General features: G+C 45.8%; 1 protein-coding gene across 1 annotated transcript in view; it reads left to right on the plus strand.

Annotated features, from left to right (window-relative positions):
* Positions 1–246: 246 nt before the first annotated feature.
* Positions 247–19011, plus strand: part of LOC308164107 (tudor domain-containing protein 1-like) — a gene marked incomplete at both ends in the record, with an annotated part of 27154 nt that continues 8389 nt past the window's right edge. Inside the window, 16 exons of the mRNA XM_080538260.1 lie at positions 247–334; positions 560–690; positions 9796–9913; positions 10995–11115; positions 11486–11573; positions 12001–12087; positions 12268–12447; positions 13133–13276; positions 13785–13953; positions 14496–14576; positions 14807–14983; positions 15991–16098; positions 16496–16666; positions 17126–17398; positions 18293–18562; positions 18918–19011. The exon at positions 18918–19011 is cut by the window's right edge and continues 11 nt beyond it. Of these exons, the coding sequence (XP_080394386.1) occupies positions 247–334; positions 560–690; positions 9796–9913; positions 10995–11115; positions 11486–11573; positions 12001–12087; positions 12268–12447; positions 13133–13276; positions 13785–13953; positions 14496–14576; positions 14807–14983; positions 15991–16098; positions 16496–16666; positions 17126–17398; positions 18293–18562; positions 18918–19011 (2300 nt within the window). The remainder of the gene's footprint in view (positions 335–559; positions 691–9795; positions 9914–10994; positions 11116–11485; positions 11574–12000; positions 12088–12267; positions 12448–13132; positions 13277–13784; positions 13954–14495; positions 14577–14806; positions 14984–15990; positions 16099–16495; positions 16667–17125; positions 17399–18292; positions 18563–18917) is intronic.

Genomic DNA, 19011 nt, shown 5'->3' on the forward strand with positions numbered 1-19011 from the left:
GGAAACCTCCTCCTAAGAGGACAGAGGATCGTCATCCCTCAGGGAGATGAGGAATGAAATCCTGGACATTCTGCACGAGGGCCACTGGTGTCTGGTGGCCAGGGCTGTCTGTCCATATCAGCCAGGAATTGGAATGATGCAACACCTGTGTGAAACAGCAGAGAGGAGGCCTTGGCAACGTGTTGGCACTGACCTTTCTGGGAGAAGGAAACCTACCTACTGGTCATTGACTATTTTTCTTGCTACATGGAAGTGGCTCATCTCCGTGTAGCCACAGCCAACACTGTCATCTCAGCCTTGAAGAAGGCCTGGGGCCGCCATGGGGACCCAGAGAGTCAGACAAAGGGCCGCAAGCACGTCTGTGTGCCCTCTTCAAATACTTTGCTACTGAGTACAGTTTCACTCACATCACCAGCAGGCCTCAGATATCCCCAAGCAAATGGAGAAGCCAAGCACGCTGTCGCTACAGTAAACGGGCGGTAGAAAGAAAGAGGAGATCAAGTAAAAGCGCTACTGACCTACCGCACCACTCCACTGTGTGAGTGTGACTATTCCCCAGCACAGCTCCTCATGGGGAGACAGCTTCGCACCGACCTACCCCAGCCGCCGGGGCAGTTCAGGCAGTTCCGGAAAGCAGAAATGTTCGGGAAGAAAGAGCAGCAAGAGCAGCGCTACAACAAACGTCACAGAGTACGTCACCTTCCTGATACGCACCCAGGCCAGAGTGTACTATGGCTGCCCACAGAGAACACTCGGGGAACAGTGACCGGACAGGCAGCAGCTTCTAGGTACCTACCTATTGAGAATAGAGGATGGACTGTTGTTAGGATAACTTTTTCAAAGGTCCTATTGTCCATTCTCCAGCACCAGCTGCTTATTTTCATGATGTTACATATCTTATCAGTTTTCCTGTTTTAATATGCACATTGTCAGTACCCTACGAACACATATGACCAATTGTAATAGCAAGGGAATGAGGGAGTTACTGTCTGCCTGGGAAGGTGTCTGAGGGCCTTGAAGCCAGGTGTAGCAGGATACTCCTTTCTCAGCTCTCACGTCAAACACAAGACAACACTCCATTCATAGTTTTAGAACATTCTAATAGGCCATTCAGCTCTTACATCATAGTGGCCAAAAGGGGAAGGGCTGTGTTTTAGTTTAGTTAAGTATAAAATGTATTGTAAACTGAAGAAGAAACACCTTTCCTCTGAGATTGCCTCAGGGTTGGGTCCAGCTGTTGCAGCATTGTTCTGTACTCCACGTGTGATATTCAATAAATATACCACTTGTGCAATAGAGAACATCTCTCCTCTTTCTTGGAGCAGTCAACAAAAGAACCGATCTGATTGTATTCTAACACTGTTAAGGAGAATCCGCTCTCACCTGCGTGAGACTCACCAGCCAGACTCTGAGGCCACAGCAGGGCCTGACGAACAGACAGAGAATGTTCAGCAGAGGGGGGGGGGGGTGTCCAGGACACCTATTATGTTACATCCTCAGGCAGGCAGCCACATCCACCCGTGAGACTTGACCTTTAGAATGGACTTGACCTTTAGAATGGACTTGACCTTTAGAATGGACTTGACCTTTAGAATGGACTTGTGTCTAAGTGGTTATGCAGTCCTTAGTTCAGAACAGGACCTGTTTACAAAATACATACTGTCGGTAAATGTGGTTGTGTCTTACTTCACAGGGGAGATGTCCTGTAAGGGTTAATTGTATTGACGGGCTGTGACTCGCGAGGGGACGAGTTATCCGTTGTTAGGGATTCATCTGTTATTGGTTGCTAGGGAGATCAGTTATTATTATTACAAGTAAATGGTTGACACTGCTTTCCGTCTCTTCAATAATATCATTATCTAACAGTGTGTCCACTACCTTCTCCCATGTGACTTAGGAATACAAACATTTGCCTCCTTCTAGTGGCTAAATATTATTATAACAACTCTCCACCACAATCGAAGTGTGCCACGAATGACCCCACTCAATGACCACAATCTCCCACACTATTTCAATAGAATAATATTTATTAGCATGTACAGTATATAGACACCTTTTCACAACAACTTGTGTTGTCATATTGTCTAGAAGAGTCAGTAGATTTGTCAAGCTGCCCTCGAACAGGAGGTACAGGACCCCGGCCGCTAAGACAAACAGACTGAAGGACTGCTTCTACCACAGGGCCGTCAAGGCCCTGAACACAGAAAAGGCCTACGTTCTGGGCCCAGGACAGTCCGGACGGATTGTATGGCAGCTAGTGCTGAGGCACAAACATGTACATTTTCAAGCCTGCAAACTGTGACACTTTAAAATAATGTGAAAAAATACTCTTGTGCAATATGACAACCCTAGTTGACTATCTGTGCAGTATAGTACAGTGGATTGTGTACATAGCCTTTATTGATGTAAACCAGCTCCTTACCTTCTTGTGATTTTATGCTTTTATGCTTTTTCTATTTATTTATTTTTCCCTTTCCTAACACCAGGGGAGCCACCCCTCCTAAATTTCGTTGTTTGGTACCTGTACTGTAGCAATGACAAATAAAGTCCATTCCATTCCATAGATACAGAACGTGCCAATGGTCACATTTGAGCGCTTTGAAAAAGAAAACACAAGAGTGTCTACTGTAATTCTCAATGCATTTTTTTCAAAACAATGTTTTTCATTCTTGGTCCCAGGGACCCAAAGGAGTGCACTTTGTTTTCTCTCAAGCCAGAACAAACACACCTGATTCAGCTCATCAGTGATTTTAAGGTGACGTGAGTTTAGAATGATAAGGTTCTATCTCCGTTTAGAATGATAAGGTTCTATCTCCGTTTAGGGTAGTTCAGAGATATTGAGCGTCAACGTTTTTACACTCCATTATGTTTTGTGAGATGGAACCTTTGTATTTTATTAATTACTAACAAAAAAATGTCAACATTTTTAAAATAACACCACACAGGCATTAATAAACACATAATGGATCAGATTATGTAAAAAACTGAATTTTGAAAAAAATGGAGATAGAACCTTACAATTCTAACGTCACGGTGAGTTGATTGGTCGTGTTAATCCTGGGCTAGAACCAAACTGCAACCCTTCCCTTAAGGAACACTACTTTACAATGCGGTCTGTGTACTTAGCAGCTCTCTTCATGTTGTAAGGCATTCAGGCAAAAGTATATATAAGTATTCAACACGTCAACACACTTTTTTAATTCAACCTACAGTTAGGTCCAGAAATATTTGGACAGTGACTCCTTGAATTGTGACGCCACCACAATGGATTTGCAATTGAAGTGCAGACTTTCAGCTTTAATTTAATTCAAGTTGGACTGGCGTAGACTTAAATCCAATAGAACATTTGTGGAAGGAGCTGAAGATCAAGATTCACCAGCGAACCGCCCGAAGTCTTACATTTTTAAAAAACTATGATGTAGAATTGGCCAAAACCGCACCTGAGGGTTAGATTCGTTTTTTCATACAGGAAGCGTCTTCAAGACCATCATTGGAAACATCCTCCACCAAGTATTAAATACATTTCAGTTAGTGTGTTCAATACTTCTTGCCTGTGTCTTTCCCCTTTATTGCACATAACTTTGAGTTTATTGAGTTAATACCAATGTCTTGTCTACATTTCATGTGAAGAGCTGCAATGGAAATATGTTGAATAAAAAAAGTGTTGATAATAATAATAATAATTTATTAAATGTATATAGCGCTTTTCCAAGGCTCAAAGACGCTGACAATATAGGATACACATGGGGAGACACAAAAACAACAAGTAACAACAACAAGTAACATGGAACACAGAGTCAGCGAACGGGGAGGGGTGGTGTAGAGTCCGGTGTTGATGTTGCTGGGAGCCTCGATGGATGTGGCGGCGGCAGCGGAGAATGCCTGCCTTGGTGGCAGCAGCAGCAGTGAGGCGATGGTTGTGGTTCAGTGAGTGTAGGTGAGACGAGAGAAGGGCAGGGGGAGGTGGGGGGCAGGTGAGATGGCCGGGAGTCCAGGGCAAGACGACAGGCAGTGAACCAGGGCCCTATTCCACAAAGCTCGATAAAGTTCTAAGCCTCGATAAAGTTCTAAGCCTCGAAAATGTTAGCTTGCGTTCGGTGCCATCAATGTGGCTCAAATAATTCGCTGCTTGGTTGAGCTCCTTCTGAGTCAGATATAATTAGCCTGGTCCCGACCAGGCTAAAACACAGGCTATAGTCATCCGTGCGTCAAAAAAGGCTCACAGGCGGAAACTAAACCCTGAACGAAAGTTCCTCATGTGTCTTTTAGGAAATATTAGTTCCCACTTCACATGAGATAGATAGATTAGATAGTTTGACTGTGTGATAGATAGATAATTTGATATTTTGAAAGTGTGATCGATCGATAGATAGTTTGATTGTGTGATAGATAACTTGATATTTTGAAAGTGTGATAGATAGATAAAGAAAAGAGTGTAAAAAAAAAAAGAAGTAATTGTCTCAACTTGCATTGCCGTCATGACAGCGGTCTAGCTGGCGTAGTGGTTAAGGCTGCGGACTCGAGTCCCAAAGGTTGCGAGTTCGAGACTTGACTAAGTCATTCATTTTTTTTTTTTTTACATTTAACCGAAGATTTCATGCAAAGGTTTCAAACACCATTGTAATCGTGTCAGTTCTTGTAAATTAGCCTGCACCATAATTTTATAGCCTACAATACTTTTTTAGATGAGATTTTAGATTAGATTCAGACAACGAAATGCAGTAAAAAGTGCGTCTGTAGAGGGATTCGAACCACTGACATAAAATGACGAATAAATCCTATGGCAGCAGTCAATACCACTAGGCCATTGTGGCGATATGATGGTTTGTAGCCTGCTGCGGATATCACCACAGTAGTAATATTCATTTATTAAAATATGAACATATAACAATAACTGGGGCTAGTATGACCTACGCATTTAATCGGTCAGCAATTTCTTGCCAAACCATTTCCCTCGCCTTGTTAATTGCGGCAGTATTGCACTATTTTACATCTTATTTTTCCGTTTTCATAAAAATCAATAATTCGGAATGCTGCGCAAATGTAGTACCCCTGCAGAGTGGAGTATCTTCATTTCGACAGATCGACACTTCAGGGCTTTTTATGTCTGCGTGCACGCGCCCATATCGAAGATTTGTAAGCCTGTCTTCTGTGAACACTGATGACACAAGGCTGATCCTCATTCGAGGAATCACCTGAGGCTTGAATACCAATCTCGAGGTCCCTGAGCGCCGCATTTAATTATAGCGGAGCTATATTAAGCCACCGTTAGTGGAATATGGCCCAGAGCGACAGCGCGGTGCCGCCGTTGCCGTTGTCATCTGTATTGCCAGCCTGGGACCGAACCCGCGCGGCCGGCCAGCCTAGCCGTGCCATGCCAGCGACCAAATCGCGCAGCAGTGAGTGAAGGCTGGGAAGGACCGACACTCACCTGCGGAGATGGCAACCCCCGAACCGGGGAGGGAGCGGTGGCTACCTCCCGGGACGAGGGTAGTAGCACAGCACGGCCAGGCCAGCGATGTCTGAGAGCGGCGCGCAGCGGGTCGGTCGGCAACACAGAGCCGGGGGACAGGAACGATGAGGCGGTGAGTACTGCAGTCCGGTAGTGAAGGCGGTGAGTACTGCAGTCCGGTAGTGAAGGCGGTGAGTATTGCAGTCCGGTAGTGAAGGCGGTGAGAGGCGGGAGATGGCGGGGGGGAAGGCAGCGGAGGTCGGCGGGACAGGATACAAAAAGGATAAGACAGGATACAAAAAGACAGGATACAAAAAGACAGGACAGGATACAAAAAGACAGGATACAAAAAGACAGGAGACAGGACCGGGAAACAGAAGCGGCAGTCACAACGCGGACGCCAGCGTGCTCTGAACCCGGAAAAACAACTACGGGAAACGCAACAGGACAAACAGGACGAGACAGGACGGGACATACATACACACATTGATGTGTTGAAGACTTATCCAAGATGTTATCAATATTTTGATAGTAAGCATATTCACATCATAAAAGCATTCCAGATTGAAGGGCCATCAACCATAAAAAGACAAACAAACACCAAACTAGTACGATGCATTCATTACAATATGCAGAAAGTAACTTTTATCCAGTTAACCAGACTACCATTGAATATCATTAAATACCTTCAACATAGTTAAATAATGGCAAACTTAGATTATACAGTATGAGTTGCTCCAGAGTGTTTGACTGTCCAGTACAGTATGGCATATATAGAAAAATACATTTACAATTACAAGTACATTACTTAACCTCGTGGAATAAAATACATATGCCCATGGAATATTGATAAAGGATTCGTGAGCTTAGAATGATAAGGTTCTATCTCCGTTTAGGGTAGTTCAGAGATATTGAGCGTCAACGTTTTTACATTCCATTATGTTTTGTGAGATGGAACCTTTGTATTTTAGGAATTACTAACTCAAAAATGTCAACATTTTAAAAATAACACCACACAGGCATTAATAAACACCTAATGCGCTACAGAGAGTCGTGAGAACAGCCCAGAAGATCACCAGCGCCCCCCTCCCCTCTCTGGAAGAGCTGTACAACACACGCTGTCTCAGGAAGGCCTCCAAGATCTCCAGAGACCCAACCCACCCTGGGTACGAACACTTTACCCTGCTGCCCTCGAAAAGGCGGTACAGGACCATGGCCGCAAGGACAAACAGACTGAAGCACAGCTTCTACCCCAGGGCCATCCAGGCCCTGAACACAGCAAAGACCTAGGTTCTGGGCCCTGGACAGTCTGGACGGATTGATGGCAGCTGCTGGACTGAAAAAAAATCAGGTGTAGTGCTGAGGCACAAATATCTACATTTCTAGCCTGCAAACTGCGACACTTCAAATGAATGTGCAATAACACTATGTGCAATATGACAACCCTAGTCGTCTATCTGTACAGTATAGTATAGTGGATAGTGTACATAGCCTTTATTTATGTAAACCAGCTCCTTCCCTTCTTGTGTTTTTTTTTGTTTTTTTTCTTTCCTAGCACCAGGGGAGCCACCCCTCCTAAATGTCGTTGTTTGGTACCTGTACTATAGCAATGACAATAAAGACCATTCATTCATTCATTCATTCATTCATAATGGATCAGATTATGTAGAAAACTAAATTTTGACCAAAAATAGAGATGGAACCGTATCATTCTAACGTCACGGATTGTCGTTGTATCTACTGGAATTTATAGACTGTGTCATTAATCAAAATTAAAGACCAATGTAACTGGACTGTAAGGACTGTGTCCTTCCTTAAGAATGGCTAAAATCAATATATCTATAGGTTCCCTTCCAATGAAATGTTAGAAGTTTTCTAAGCGAAGTCTGTCGGTGAAAACAAATTCCACCAACAGTGGTTGTGTGGCAAATCTTTTTATCTTGTACATATTTTATCTTAAGGATACATCTCTTTCTTTGTATGCAGTAGTTCCACAATTGCTACATAATCCCGCAGGAGCACATGACAGGAGTGATACCGACATTAACCACTAGATGGCGAGTTCCTACCACATCTCTTACACCAGTCAATTCCGTTTAAATCCTTGAGAGAGCAGGGGTCCATTTCAGAAAGAGGGATAGAGAATTGGGACACAGGAAAAAATACACTAAGGGCCGGTTTCACAGACAAGGCTTAGGCCTAGTCTTGGACTAAAAAACACTTTCAATGTAAAATCTCCACTCAAGATGCTTTTTAGTCTAGGATTAGGCTTAAGCCTTGTCTGTGAAACCGGCCCTATGTTATTTTGGAATGTCTATCTAGAACAGGTCAACAACTACCGTGCTACAACAACCACAACAACAACTGGCTTATATAAATCAGAGGTACTTAGTCATTTAAGAACGGTGATTGCGTCATCCTCAGTCATATACTGATCTACATTAGCAGCACACATAATATCTATATTATGAAATATAGAGCAGATTCCCAAAGGCAACTAAGGAAACGACACATACGTCCTCTTAAATATTTCAAGAGAAACATCACACTGTCTAGAATTATATTCTCTGCTATATTCCCAAGATTATCTCGTGTCAAGATTCGCTGTCTATACAGACATGCTATACCTACATACAAATATATATCAATATAATGTGGAACTTAAACCAACAGGACACACAAGACTGTATATTGTGGATTGTTCCCTATTTCGGGTTTGATTGGAGAAAGGCTCTTAATGACTATGTTGTGATGTAGATAAAATGTTGATAATGAATGGGGGGGGGGGGGGGGGGCTTTTGTGGATTTGACTTTGTAATTAATCAATTAATTTTGCCATTTAGCAGACGCTTTTAATCCAAAGCGACTTACAATTACGAATTACAGGGACATTCCCCCTGGAATAATTGAGGGCTAAGTGCCTTACTCAAGGGCACACTGGTAGTGGTGTGGTTTCAGATGGGATTTGAACTCACAACCTTCCGATCACAAGTCCAACTCACTATCCACTACAGACTCAGTGAACACAACCTGGCCATCGAGAAAGGCCGCCACAGGCAGACCTGGCTCCCCAGACCAGACAGACTGTGCACCCACTGCACACAAAACCAGGTGGAAACAGAGCTGCACTTCTTAACTACCTGCCAGCTGTACAAGGACATCAGGGACACATACTTCCCACTGATCACCAACATCCAGGGAGACTTTGAGGACTTTGAGGACTTTGAGGACAATGTCGAAAGGCTACCATATCTGCTGGGTGAGGTACAGCAATGTGCAAACACAGCAGCAAGATTTGTTAGCTGCTGTGATAGAAAAAGGCAATCAAATGGGCTAAAACCACCATAAGAATTGAAATAAGTTTTATTTCATTTATTTATTCTAGTATGTAATCTATTTGTAATCTATTTATTTGTAATCTAGTATGTAATCTATTTATTTATTCTAGTATGTACATTACATTCTTTTTGTTTTGGAATGATCTCCAGTGGAAAATGTATCATCATCATACATGAAGTAGAAAGATAGTCATAAGGGACTTTTTTCTGTCTCAACACATCCTGCCATTGTAGAACAGATAGATCAAGAACATGTGAAAGGAATAACAAGAATAATCGATTTAATGTTCAGACTTTTATTTCGAAAAACATTTACTAACAATAATAGGTGTTGGGCTGGTTTTTGGCGGATTTAGCGGTTTTAAAGGCTGTGGTTAGGCTGTAAAGTGTCAATCCCACCTGGCAACCCTGGTTTCGTAATAGTAATTAGCGGGTTTCTTACAATACTAGGTTTTGGGCTGGTTTTTGGTGGATTTAGCGGTTTTTAGGCTGTAAAGTGTCAATCCCACCTGGCAACCCTGGGTTTCGTTTCACTGCACACGTGGAAAATCAAGATCACTGCGCGCAGTACGTCACTGCGCATGCTCACCAAGGTCAGAGACAAGCAGTAACCAGCCCAAAGCCACGCGTGTCATCACGAGACAGGTAAAAAACTAAGTTAGAATAAATGAAATTCAACACAACATAATTACACTGTCGTTAAAAAGCTGCACATGCACATAGATACGCCATGCAATTCGAGTTTTGCTGTAAAACAGTCAAGCTACGCCGTGTTTTTTGGAGAGGTGGTGAGAGGACGTAGCACGTGTTAGCTAACAAACCCAGTTAGCTAGACAGCAGAAATAATACAGTCATTCTTGTCTTCTAGCTGCATTCTTTTGCATGCATGCACAGTTTTGAACGAGGCATGTCCGTGCAACTTCTCCAACTGGCTAAAGAAAGAGCTATATTGTCTGTCTGTCTGCCATGTGTTTTATTGAGAAGATTTATTTGCGCCATTTTCAGACCATGTATCTAGGTACATTGAGGAGGCCGTTGACCAGCCCGGCAGGTGTCCTCATCTCCCACACCCCGGCTGTCTCACCCCCCGAGCCCGGGCCTCTAGTGACCTGCACCGGTGAAGGTAGGTGAAATGTCCAGGCTGCATTCGAAACAATTCGCTCTGAGAGCGCCGGAGCGCACACTGGGTTCCACAGGGTCCAAAGGGACCCAAGTCATTTGATCGGACACGAGGCATTCCATGAGTGCTGATCGGATTTACGAACGCAAAAAGTGCATGATTTTGTCCCCTGTTTTCAATGTAATGTAATGGCCTAAAAACTGTGATCTTCACCCCAGAATAGGAGATTTCCCCCCCCTTTACTCCTATCATAATGAAACTTAACATAGTGAAAGCAAACATGTATAGAACATGTTTTTGTATTACATTTTTTTTTTTTTTTACCAATACAGAGGTAAATACTGGCACTTGACTCAGTGCGCAGCAGCTGTCGGGTCTTCTTGTGCGAGTTTGCACACGAAATTAGTGACGATACTAACATATTTATTAGATGATATCCTCTTTTCAATAGAAAGTTACTTTCGTTTGGGAGTTACTGTCGTTTGGGAGGCTCGTGAAGATGCACTTCATCTTTAGGTGGCCGGCAAATGGTGAATTTTATTTTTTTCCTGGTAATGTCGAGGTCACGTCGCACTCGGGTTTCCTCTTCAAAATTCCACCGGCTAAACATTTGTGTGACTGATGGATCACAAGTTTAGAACTCGCTACTGCGAGACACTGACAGCACAACACTTCAGAGCACAGCAGCTAGGGGGCGCCATTGGGAATGTTTTGTAACATACCTACCATGCAGGTTGCACTTGACGAAAATAACTTGTTGTACCTTTTGTCTTTAGCTATCAAAGTTGAAGCTAGTTCCACTTCCATGGAGGCTGGCTCTGTGGTATGTATAATGCCAGTACATTCAAGTATTCAATACCCTTAGCATCCCAATGTAATAGTTGCAAATAGCCGTGTAACTTTGCCTTTTTAGATGGGTGGTCCCACCCCCCCTGCAGTGTGTAACTGCTGCAGTGACCAAGGTCAGTCTCAGCTCGTTTTGGTTTGCCTTGATTTAGCTTTCGTTTCAAAATGTTTTCCGTTCACTTCCGTGGTTTTCTGTGATTCAGTGTTTTTTACTAAACTAAGCCGGTGTTTTTTCCAGCTAGCTTTCGCTGTTCGCGCTGCAAGACGACGCGTTACTGTTCGGTGAAGTGCCAGTCCAAGGACTGGAAAGACCACTGGCACGTGTGCAAGCCCAGTACCCTGCCGGCCACACCCGCAAGGTAAACCGGTTCAGCCCATTAGTGGAACTCATAATTCATAATCATCCCACCTTATTTGTAATTACATTTACATTTTTGGCGTTTAGCAGACGCCTTATTCCAAAGCGACTTACCATCAATACATTTGACTAAGGAAGTGAATTCACCAGTTCTAGGAGGAAGAGCAATCTAGCTCAGGCCGGCTGGCAGTCGTCGTGATTTAAAAAAAATATATATATATATAAATATATAAACACTGGAGAGACAGACAGTACAAAGGGGGGCAGTGGAAGTCTTAGGAGGAATAGTATAGGGGAAAAGCAGGTGTCTCAGGAGACACAGTGCTGGGGTGTGTAATGTACTAACCTTTTCATACCTTTATGCTGATAAGTGAGAGTGAGACTGAGAAGATACAGGAGAACCCCCCCGCTCTGCCTCCAGTAGGAAGCAGCCCCATTCCACCCGCCGCGCCCACCAAGGTATTCTTTTAGCGTGTGTGTTGATGGGATTCTGGGATCGCAGTGGTAATAATCAACTCCAGTCCCTGTGTCAGCGTTGAGATAGAACATGGTGCGTGACATTTCATCATGAAAATGAACTAAACTCCTCCAAAAAAGTTCGGAAACGTTATTCCGGTCGATTATTCCTCCCCTTTAATAATACCAATTGGTATTGTATTTTATATCGTTGGAAAGCCTGATTAGTCACCTATACAACGAGGTACAACGTGTAAGGATCATGCATTCGTGGAATGAGCATTGCAACACAGCTAAAAGTGTGGGTAGTGGGCCCCAAAAAATTGGCAAAATCCCCTGCAATATTCTTCTGTTTTATATTGTCTTTTATTAACGGAAAGCGGAAGCGTTAGCGTATTAGATCCGTAACACGGTCACCTGACCCACGCAGGTGCAGCCCGGTGATGACAGTCGCCCACAGAGGGTCTTCCTGCGGGACCTGCGGAAGCATAGCTTCATCAAAGGAGACGAACTGCAGGTGGGTAACTGGCGCCTCAGTAATCCTGCGTGTGCCGTTATAAAAGGCTTGAGTTGAAAGCGTTACATCATGTCCACTCAGGTCTGCACAGGTGCTCCCGAATGGACCACGATGTTACACCTGCCTACATTAAACACATAAGGAAATCGTGTGTGTGTGTGTGTGCGTGTGTGTCTCTAGGTGTGTGTGGTGGAGCTCCAGAGCCCCGGGAGGTTCTTCGTCCACTCCCAGAGCCCAGAGATGACGGAGCTCCTCAGGGCCATCACCGCCGTGCTGGATCAGACCTACGGCGGCCCGCCAGGGACAAACTACTCGCCCCACGTGGGAGAAGTCTGCGTGGTCAGATACTCCCAGGACCAGGTGTGTGTCTCAGTTAGTAGTCCCGTTGACACACACCACTCACCCAGCTGTAGTGACTCATTGATACCGTTCACTCCTATGGCATTCATATGGTATATTACTCATTTTAGCATTCTGTATGTTTTAGGTATGTATATATTAGTAGGCACTCTTCTTACAATTCGTTTAGATCCTGTAAGGTTCCAGAGTGAATAGTGCAGCTCACAGTTCCTTCTTCTATACTGGAACATTACTGTGGAGCAGCCTTCCACTTAATATAAAACAAGCAGAAACTAGGAGGGCTTTTAGAGGACAGGTTAGAGCTTACCTCTGGAGTAGGGTGAACAGATAGGAAAGCCTATTTTTGTTAGCCTACTTTTATTCCTAAGTTCCTAACTCCTTTTGTTTGGGGGGGGTGGGTAATGATTAATTAATGATTGTTTGATGTTATTGTCTTGTATGTTAATATGATATCAAAGGACCATGTTGGAAATAAGTGTTCTCACTTTCACATGTCATCCTTGGATTACTGTTTTTACTCGATCTATGAATAAACTAATTAGATGGAAAAACTATTTTAGATTTGGAAGTCGGAACCTTTTTCCACGCCTAATCCTCCTCCTCCTCCTCCTCCACCTCTTCCTCCTGCTCCTCCTCCTCCACCTCCTCCTCCACCTCCTCCTCCTCCTCTGTCTCTGTGTTGTAGAAGTGGTACCGGGGCGTGGTCCAGTCCCTGTCTGCAGACCAGACCATCGCTAACGTTCTCTACATCGACTTTGGCAACGAGGAGGCCGTGACCCTGGAGCAGATCAGATCCCTGGCTGCCCACATGGACCCCGTCCCTCCCTGCGTGAGTCCACTAGAACATCTGACCTCATCTGACTGGGAGTGATTAGATTACATGAGATTACATTACATTAGATTCAACTTTGTCATTGCAGAGTACAAGTACCAGACAACCAAATGCAGTTTAGCATCTAAACAGAAGAGCAAATAGTGATATAATCACATGATATTGGTTTCAAACCACTGTTGACAGCTTGAGTCTGGGGTTACGCTCTAAATATGAGGTTTTACCGACCTGGCGGGGTGACTAGAAATGTCCAGACGCTTTTGTTGGGTCAGAGGACCACTAGAGAGAGGTTTGTAGCCGCTAGCCTTGGTGTAGCGCCGTTTCACTGTCCTCCTGTCATAAGCAGGGGTGCAAACTTGTCACCTTTGAACCGTATTAGCCGTTTTTACCTCAAAATAGGTAAAAAATGTTCATAAATGTTCTTTGTTTTCAAGTAAAAACAAATGTCGTCACCTTTTTGGGCCATCACCGGTTTGCATCCCTGATAAGCCGCTTCCTTCGCTAGGCTTTGGAGTGCCGCGTCGCCGGGGTAACGCCCCTGACGGGCAGCTGGACGGAGAAGTGCTGCATCGCCCTGCGGATGTTGTTGATGGGGAAGAGCCTGACCCTGACGGTGGCGGAGGCCTCGGAGGAGGACCACACCTACGCGGTGGACGTGGCGCTGTCCGCTCTCCGTAGCGTATATAAACGGGGTTTCCCATACAGGGCAGAGTTACCACGGGTCCTTGAAATCCTTGAAAGTTAGTGAATTTGAGAATAATAAATCAAGGTCTTAAATGTTTAGAAAAATAGACATGGGTCATTGAAAGATGTTAGAAAAATGTTCTACTTAGCTCGTCAACTAGTTCTGTCTCAAACTATACTGTGTTGGGTCCTTGAATTTGAGGGAATCGAGTCTTGAAAGTCCTTGAAAGGTGCTTGAATTTGATGTTTCAGAAGGTGTGGGAACCCTGATACGGGGTTTCTCTGGCCTGGTCAGAAGGGTTTGTAAACACCTCTCTCTGTCACCATCTCCCTCTCTCTCTCTCTTCCTCTCTCTCTCTCTCTCTCCCTCTCTCCCTCTCGCTCTCTCCCTCCCTCCCTCCCTCTCTCTCTCCCTCTCTCTCTCTCCCTCCCTCTCTCTCTCTCTCTCTCTCTCTCTCTCTCTCTCTCTCTCTCTCTCTCTCTCTCTCTCTCTCTCTCTCTCTCTCTCTCTCTGTCTCTCTCTCTCTCTCAGGCCAGCAGCTGAGCACGTTCCTCTTAGACCAGGATTACGCCGCAAAGGAGGTCTCGTGGAAGCCCACAGTGGAGGACATCGGTGAGGGTCGGGTACTCCGACGACACCAGACACCACAAAATAAGGCCGGCTTTTTTGTAGTCTTTCTAGTCTTGTCTAGTAGCGAAATTTATCAAAATTAAGCCTGGGTTTTCCTTTAGCGACATTGACGGAATACCGCCCTGATTTAGAGGAATGCCGCAAGGTACAGCTTTTCCTCCAGTGTATTTCTGTTGTAAACCTCTCTCTCTCTCGTTCCGCCCCGGCCGCAGACGCCGCGTCTCTGGAGAACTTCCGGCGATCCGGGGGCAAGGAGGGGGAGGGGGAGGAGGATGCGGGGGCTCGGGCCCCCGACCCCCTGACCATGGGGCTGGGCGACTCCTTCTCCGCCACGGTGACCCACCTGCAGACGCCAGACGTCATCATCTGTCAGAAGCTGGACAACGCCAGTGAGTATGACCCGGAAACCCCCTAATAATGATAATAATAATAATAATAACTTTAAAGTGCTCCAATCATTATTATTATTAGTTTATTATGTCGAGAACAATCCAAATACATGAACCATATAAAATACAGTAAAAAAGGCAGCGTTAGCCTAGTCGGCTAATTTTCAGCTGAAGTCCCCGGCCAGTTGCAACATGGCATCCTGAAAAGTAACGTCATTAGTTAAAATAAAACATTTCAATATTCTAAGAACACGTGGCTGAGACAAGGTACCCCAACATCACACTTGACAAAAAACACAAGTAAGCAAGCTGAGGTGATTGAAGGGGCTACAACAAACACCACATACACACTTATGGGGGCAGCGACATTTCAAGCACATAGTAGCCACAGGACAATTACAGGCCACACAACATTAAGCACTTACAAACAGCAATACATTAAACAAAACAAAACATACAAAAAAGGCATTATGGAGAGGCAGCACAGAGAGGGATTAATGAGGACAAGTATAGTTCTGTGTCAGCCAGGCTTTCATGTGTGTTGTGAAGGTGGAGTAAGTATGTATGTCTTTGAGTTGGTTGGGTAGTGAGTTCCAGTTTTCTATTGCTATCACTGAGAAGGATTGCTTACTGAAGGTGCTTTTCCTGAATGGAACTATAACTATATTATATAATCATCATTTAATTATTTAGTCATCCGTGCGGTTGGTTGGTTGGTTGGTTGGTCGGTTGGTTGGTTGGTTGGTCGGTTGGTTGGTTGGTTGGTTGGTTGGTCGGTTGGTTGGTTGGTCGGTTGGTTGGTCGGTTGGATGGTTGGTTGGTTGGATGGTCGGTTGGTCGGTTGGATGGTTGGTTGGTTGGATGGTTGGTTGGTCGGTTGGTTGGTTGGATGGTTGGATGGTTGGTCGGTCGGATGGTCGGTCGGTCGGTCGGTTGGTTGGTCGGTCGGTTGGTTGGTCGGTCGGTTGGTTGGTCAGTTGGTTAGCGAGCGGTTGCGTGTGTTGCAGGAGTGATCCAGGAGCTGCAGTGGCAGCTGAAGGAGGTGTGCAGCAGGACCCCGGCCAGCCACGCCTTCAGACCCGCCCCCGGCACCGTCTGCTGCTCCCTGTTCTCAGGTAACACACTCACATGTGCACACACACACACACGCACGCTCACACACAAGCTCATACGCTCACACACACTCACACACACACACTCACTCTCACACACACACACACTCACACACACACACGCTCACACACATGCTTACACACACAAGCTCATACGCTCACACACTCTCACGCTCACACACACACACACACGCTCACACGCACACACACTCACATGCTCACGCACACGTATTCACACACACACAGGCAGCACAAGCATCGTCAGCCAAGCCAGACGCCTCGCGGAGAGCCCGGCGGTGTGACATCACTCTGGCCTCGTAATCTTTTGGGAAAGGTGAGTCTTGTCATGTGGTGTTGACCTGTCCCCCCTCTCCTGTCCCCCCCCCCCCCCCCCCGCTAGAGGACAGACAGTGGTACCGGGCCAAGGTCCTGGCCTACTCGTCGGAGGAGCGGGTGTGCGTGGGCTACGTGGACTTCGGGAACTCTGAGGAGGTGGAGCTGAGCCACCTGCGCCCCCTCACCCCCGAGCTGCTGGCCCTGCCCACCCAGGCCATCCCCTGCGCCCTGGCAGGTAACCTGACCCCCCTCACAGCCCCCTCACCTCTCCTCACCCAGCCCCCTCACCTCTCCTCACCTCTCCTCACCCAGCCCCCTCACCTCTCCTCACATCTCCTCACCCAGCCCCCTCACCTCTCCTCACCTCTCCTCACAACCATCTGACATCTCCTCACAGCCACCTGACACGGTGCTGGTAGTTATAGCAGTCGTCAAATATTGATTCAGATACGACCGTTTGTCAACTGCTTTTGTTTTTTTATGTGAACATACACTCACACATTTCCTTCCATGACACACTCACATATTCTCTCTTTCTCTCCGTCTCTCTCTGTCTCTTTCTCTCTCTCTTGGCGGCTGTTTTTCTCGTTGTAAAATGTGCTATATAAATAAACATTACTTACTCTCTCTCTGTCTCTCCCTCTCCCTCCCCCCCTCCCTCTCTCTCTCTCCCCCTCACACACACCCCTCCCAGGAGTGCGTCCGGCGGGGGAGGGGGCGTGGTCTGAGGTGTGCGTGCGGCTGCTGAGGCAGATGGTGGGTCAACGCTTCCTGCGGGTGGACATCCTGGGGCAGCGGGCCGGCGCCGCCCTGGTGGCCATGACGGACGAGCTCAGCGACCCCCAATACAGCGTGGCAGAGATGCTGCTGGCCTCGGGACACGCCACCGCCACCGCCCAGGACCCGGGGACCCCCGGAGCAGAGCAGGAGGAGGAGGAGCCTCAGGGTAATGGTGTGAAGAGAATTCGTGAGCTTAGAATGAGAAGGTTCTATCTCCGTTTAGGGCAGTTCAAAGATATTGAGCGTCAATGTTTTTACATTCCATTATGTTCTGTGAGATGGAACCTTTGTATTCTATTAATTACTAACTAAAAAATGTCAACATTTAAAAAATAACACCACACAGGCATTAAAAAACACCTAATGGATCAGATTATGTAAAAAACAAAATGTTGACAAAAATGGAGAGAACCTTATAATTCTAACGTCTCGAATTGTGGAGAGATTTCTCTTTCCAGATCTGCGTTAATTGACATTAATTGACACGATTTATGGGAGGGGGGGGGAGCAGAACTCTAAATGTTGAAACGAGGCTTGAGAATTGAGGCTGCATCCAAGTCTATATATTCTCGTGTTTCTCTCTTTCTTTTCTCTTTTCTCTCATTTCTCTCTTTATGTACTAGGAAAGCTTTTTCAGTTGATTCCATAAAAATAAAATAAATAAATGCGAGCCCCGTTGTCTCTCCCCACCTGCAGTGTCCTGCGTGCAGGGTTCCCACGGGTCCTGACATCCTTGAAAGTTTGTGAATTTGAGAAAAAGAAATCAAGGTCTTAAAAGTTTTGGAAAATAGACATGGGTCATTGAAAGTGCTTGAATTCCCCCCCCCCCCTCTCTCTCTCTCTCTCTCTATCTCAAAAATGATATTCAAAAATGTTTTACTTAGCTCTTCAACTAGTTCTGTCTCAAACTATGCCATGTTGGGTCCTTGAATTTGAGGGAATTGAGTCTTGAAAGTCCTTGAAAGGTGCTTGAATGTGATGTTTCAGAAGGTGTGGGGACCCCCCCTGACATAGAGACAAGAGCACTATCCAAACATTTGCCATAAATATCCCTTTGGTGATGCTTATCTTCCCCTCTCAGCTACCCGGTTCTTCAGAAAGCGCCCTGCCGTTGCAGACAGTGATCACAGCTACGCTGTGCCCCAGAACAAGTCCACAGCTGGTGTACACGACCGCCAGCAGCTTGAACGTGATGTTCCAGAAGGTGTGGGAGCCCAGCGCGTGCCGGCCGCGTCTGAGCCTCTGACGTGGTCCTTCGTGGAGCCTCCCTGCCACGGCCAGGAGGTGGCGCTGGTGGTCAAGGTGATCAAGGACCCCGGAGAGTTCTACTGCTACATCTACAACCCAGAAGGTACGACCACATCTACATCTACATCTACTACATCTATATCTACTACATCTATATCTACACCATCTATATCTACATGATGTTTTATGTGTGGACCCCAGGAAGACTAGCTAGTTGCTACGGTACTAGCTAATGGGGATCCTTAATAAAATATCAAAATACACCATCTATATCTACTACATCTACTACATCTACTACATCTACATCTACTACATCTACAACCCAGAAGGTTCCACCAGCCACCTCCCACCATCTCACCACCTCAGACGTTATGGGAAAGAACGCCACAGACAGCTGGGTTGGGGGGGGGGTGTTCTCTGAGTTGACTGTGTGTGTGTGTGTGTGTGTGTCTGTGTAGACACAGTGCTGGCAGAGCTGGGGTTGGAGCTGCAGCTGCACTGCGAGGGGAACAGCGCCCCCTACAGCCCCGTGGTGGGAGAGCCCTGCTGCGC

Source organism: Nansenia antarctica (assembly GCF_963989245.1).
Source record: "Nansenia antarctica genome assembly, chromosome: 8".
Classification (NCBI taxonomy): Eukaryota; Metazoa; Chordata; class Actinopteri; order Argentiniformes; family Microstomatidae; genus Nansenia; species Nansenia antarctica.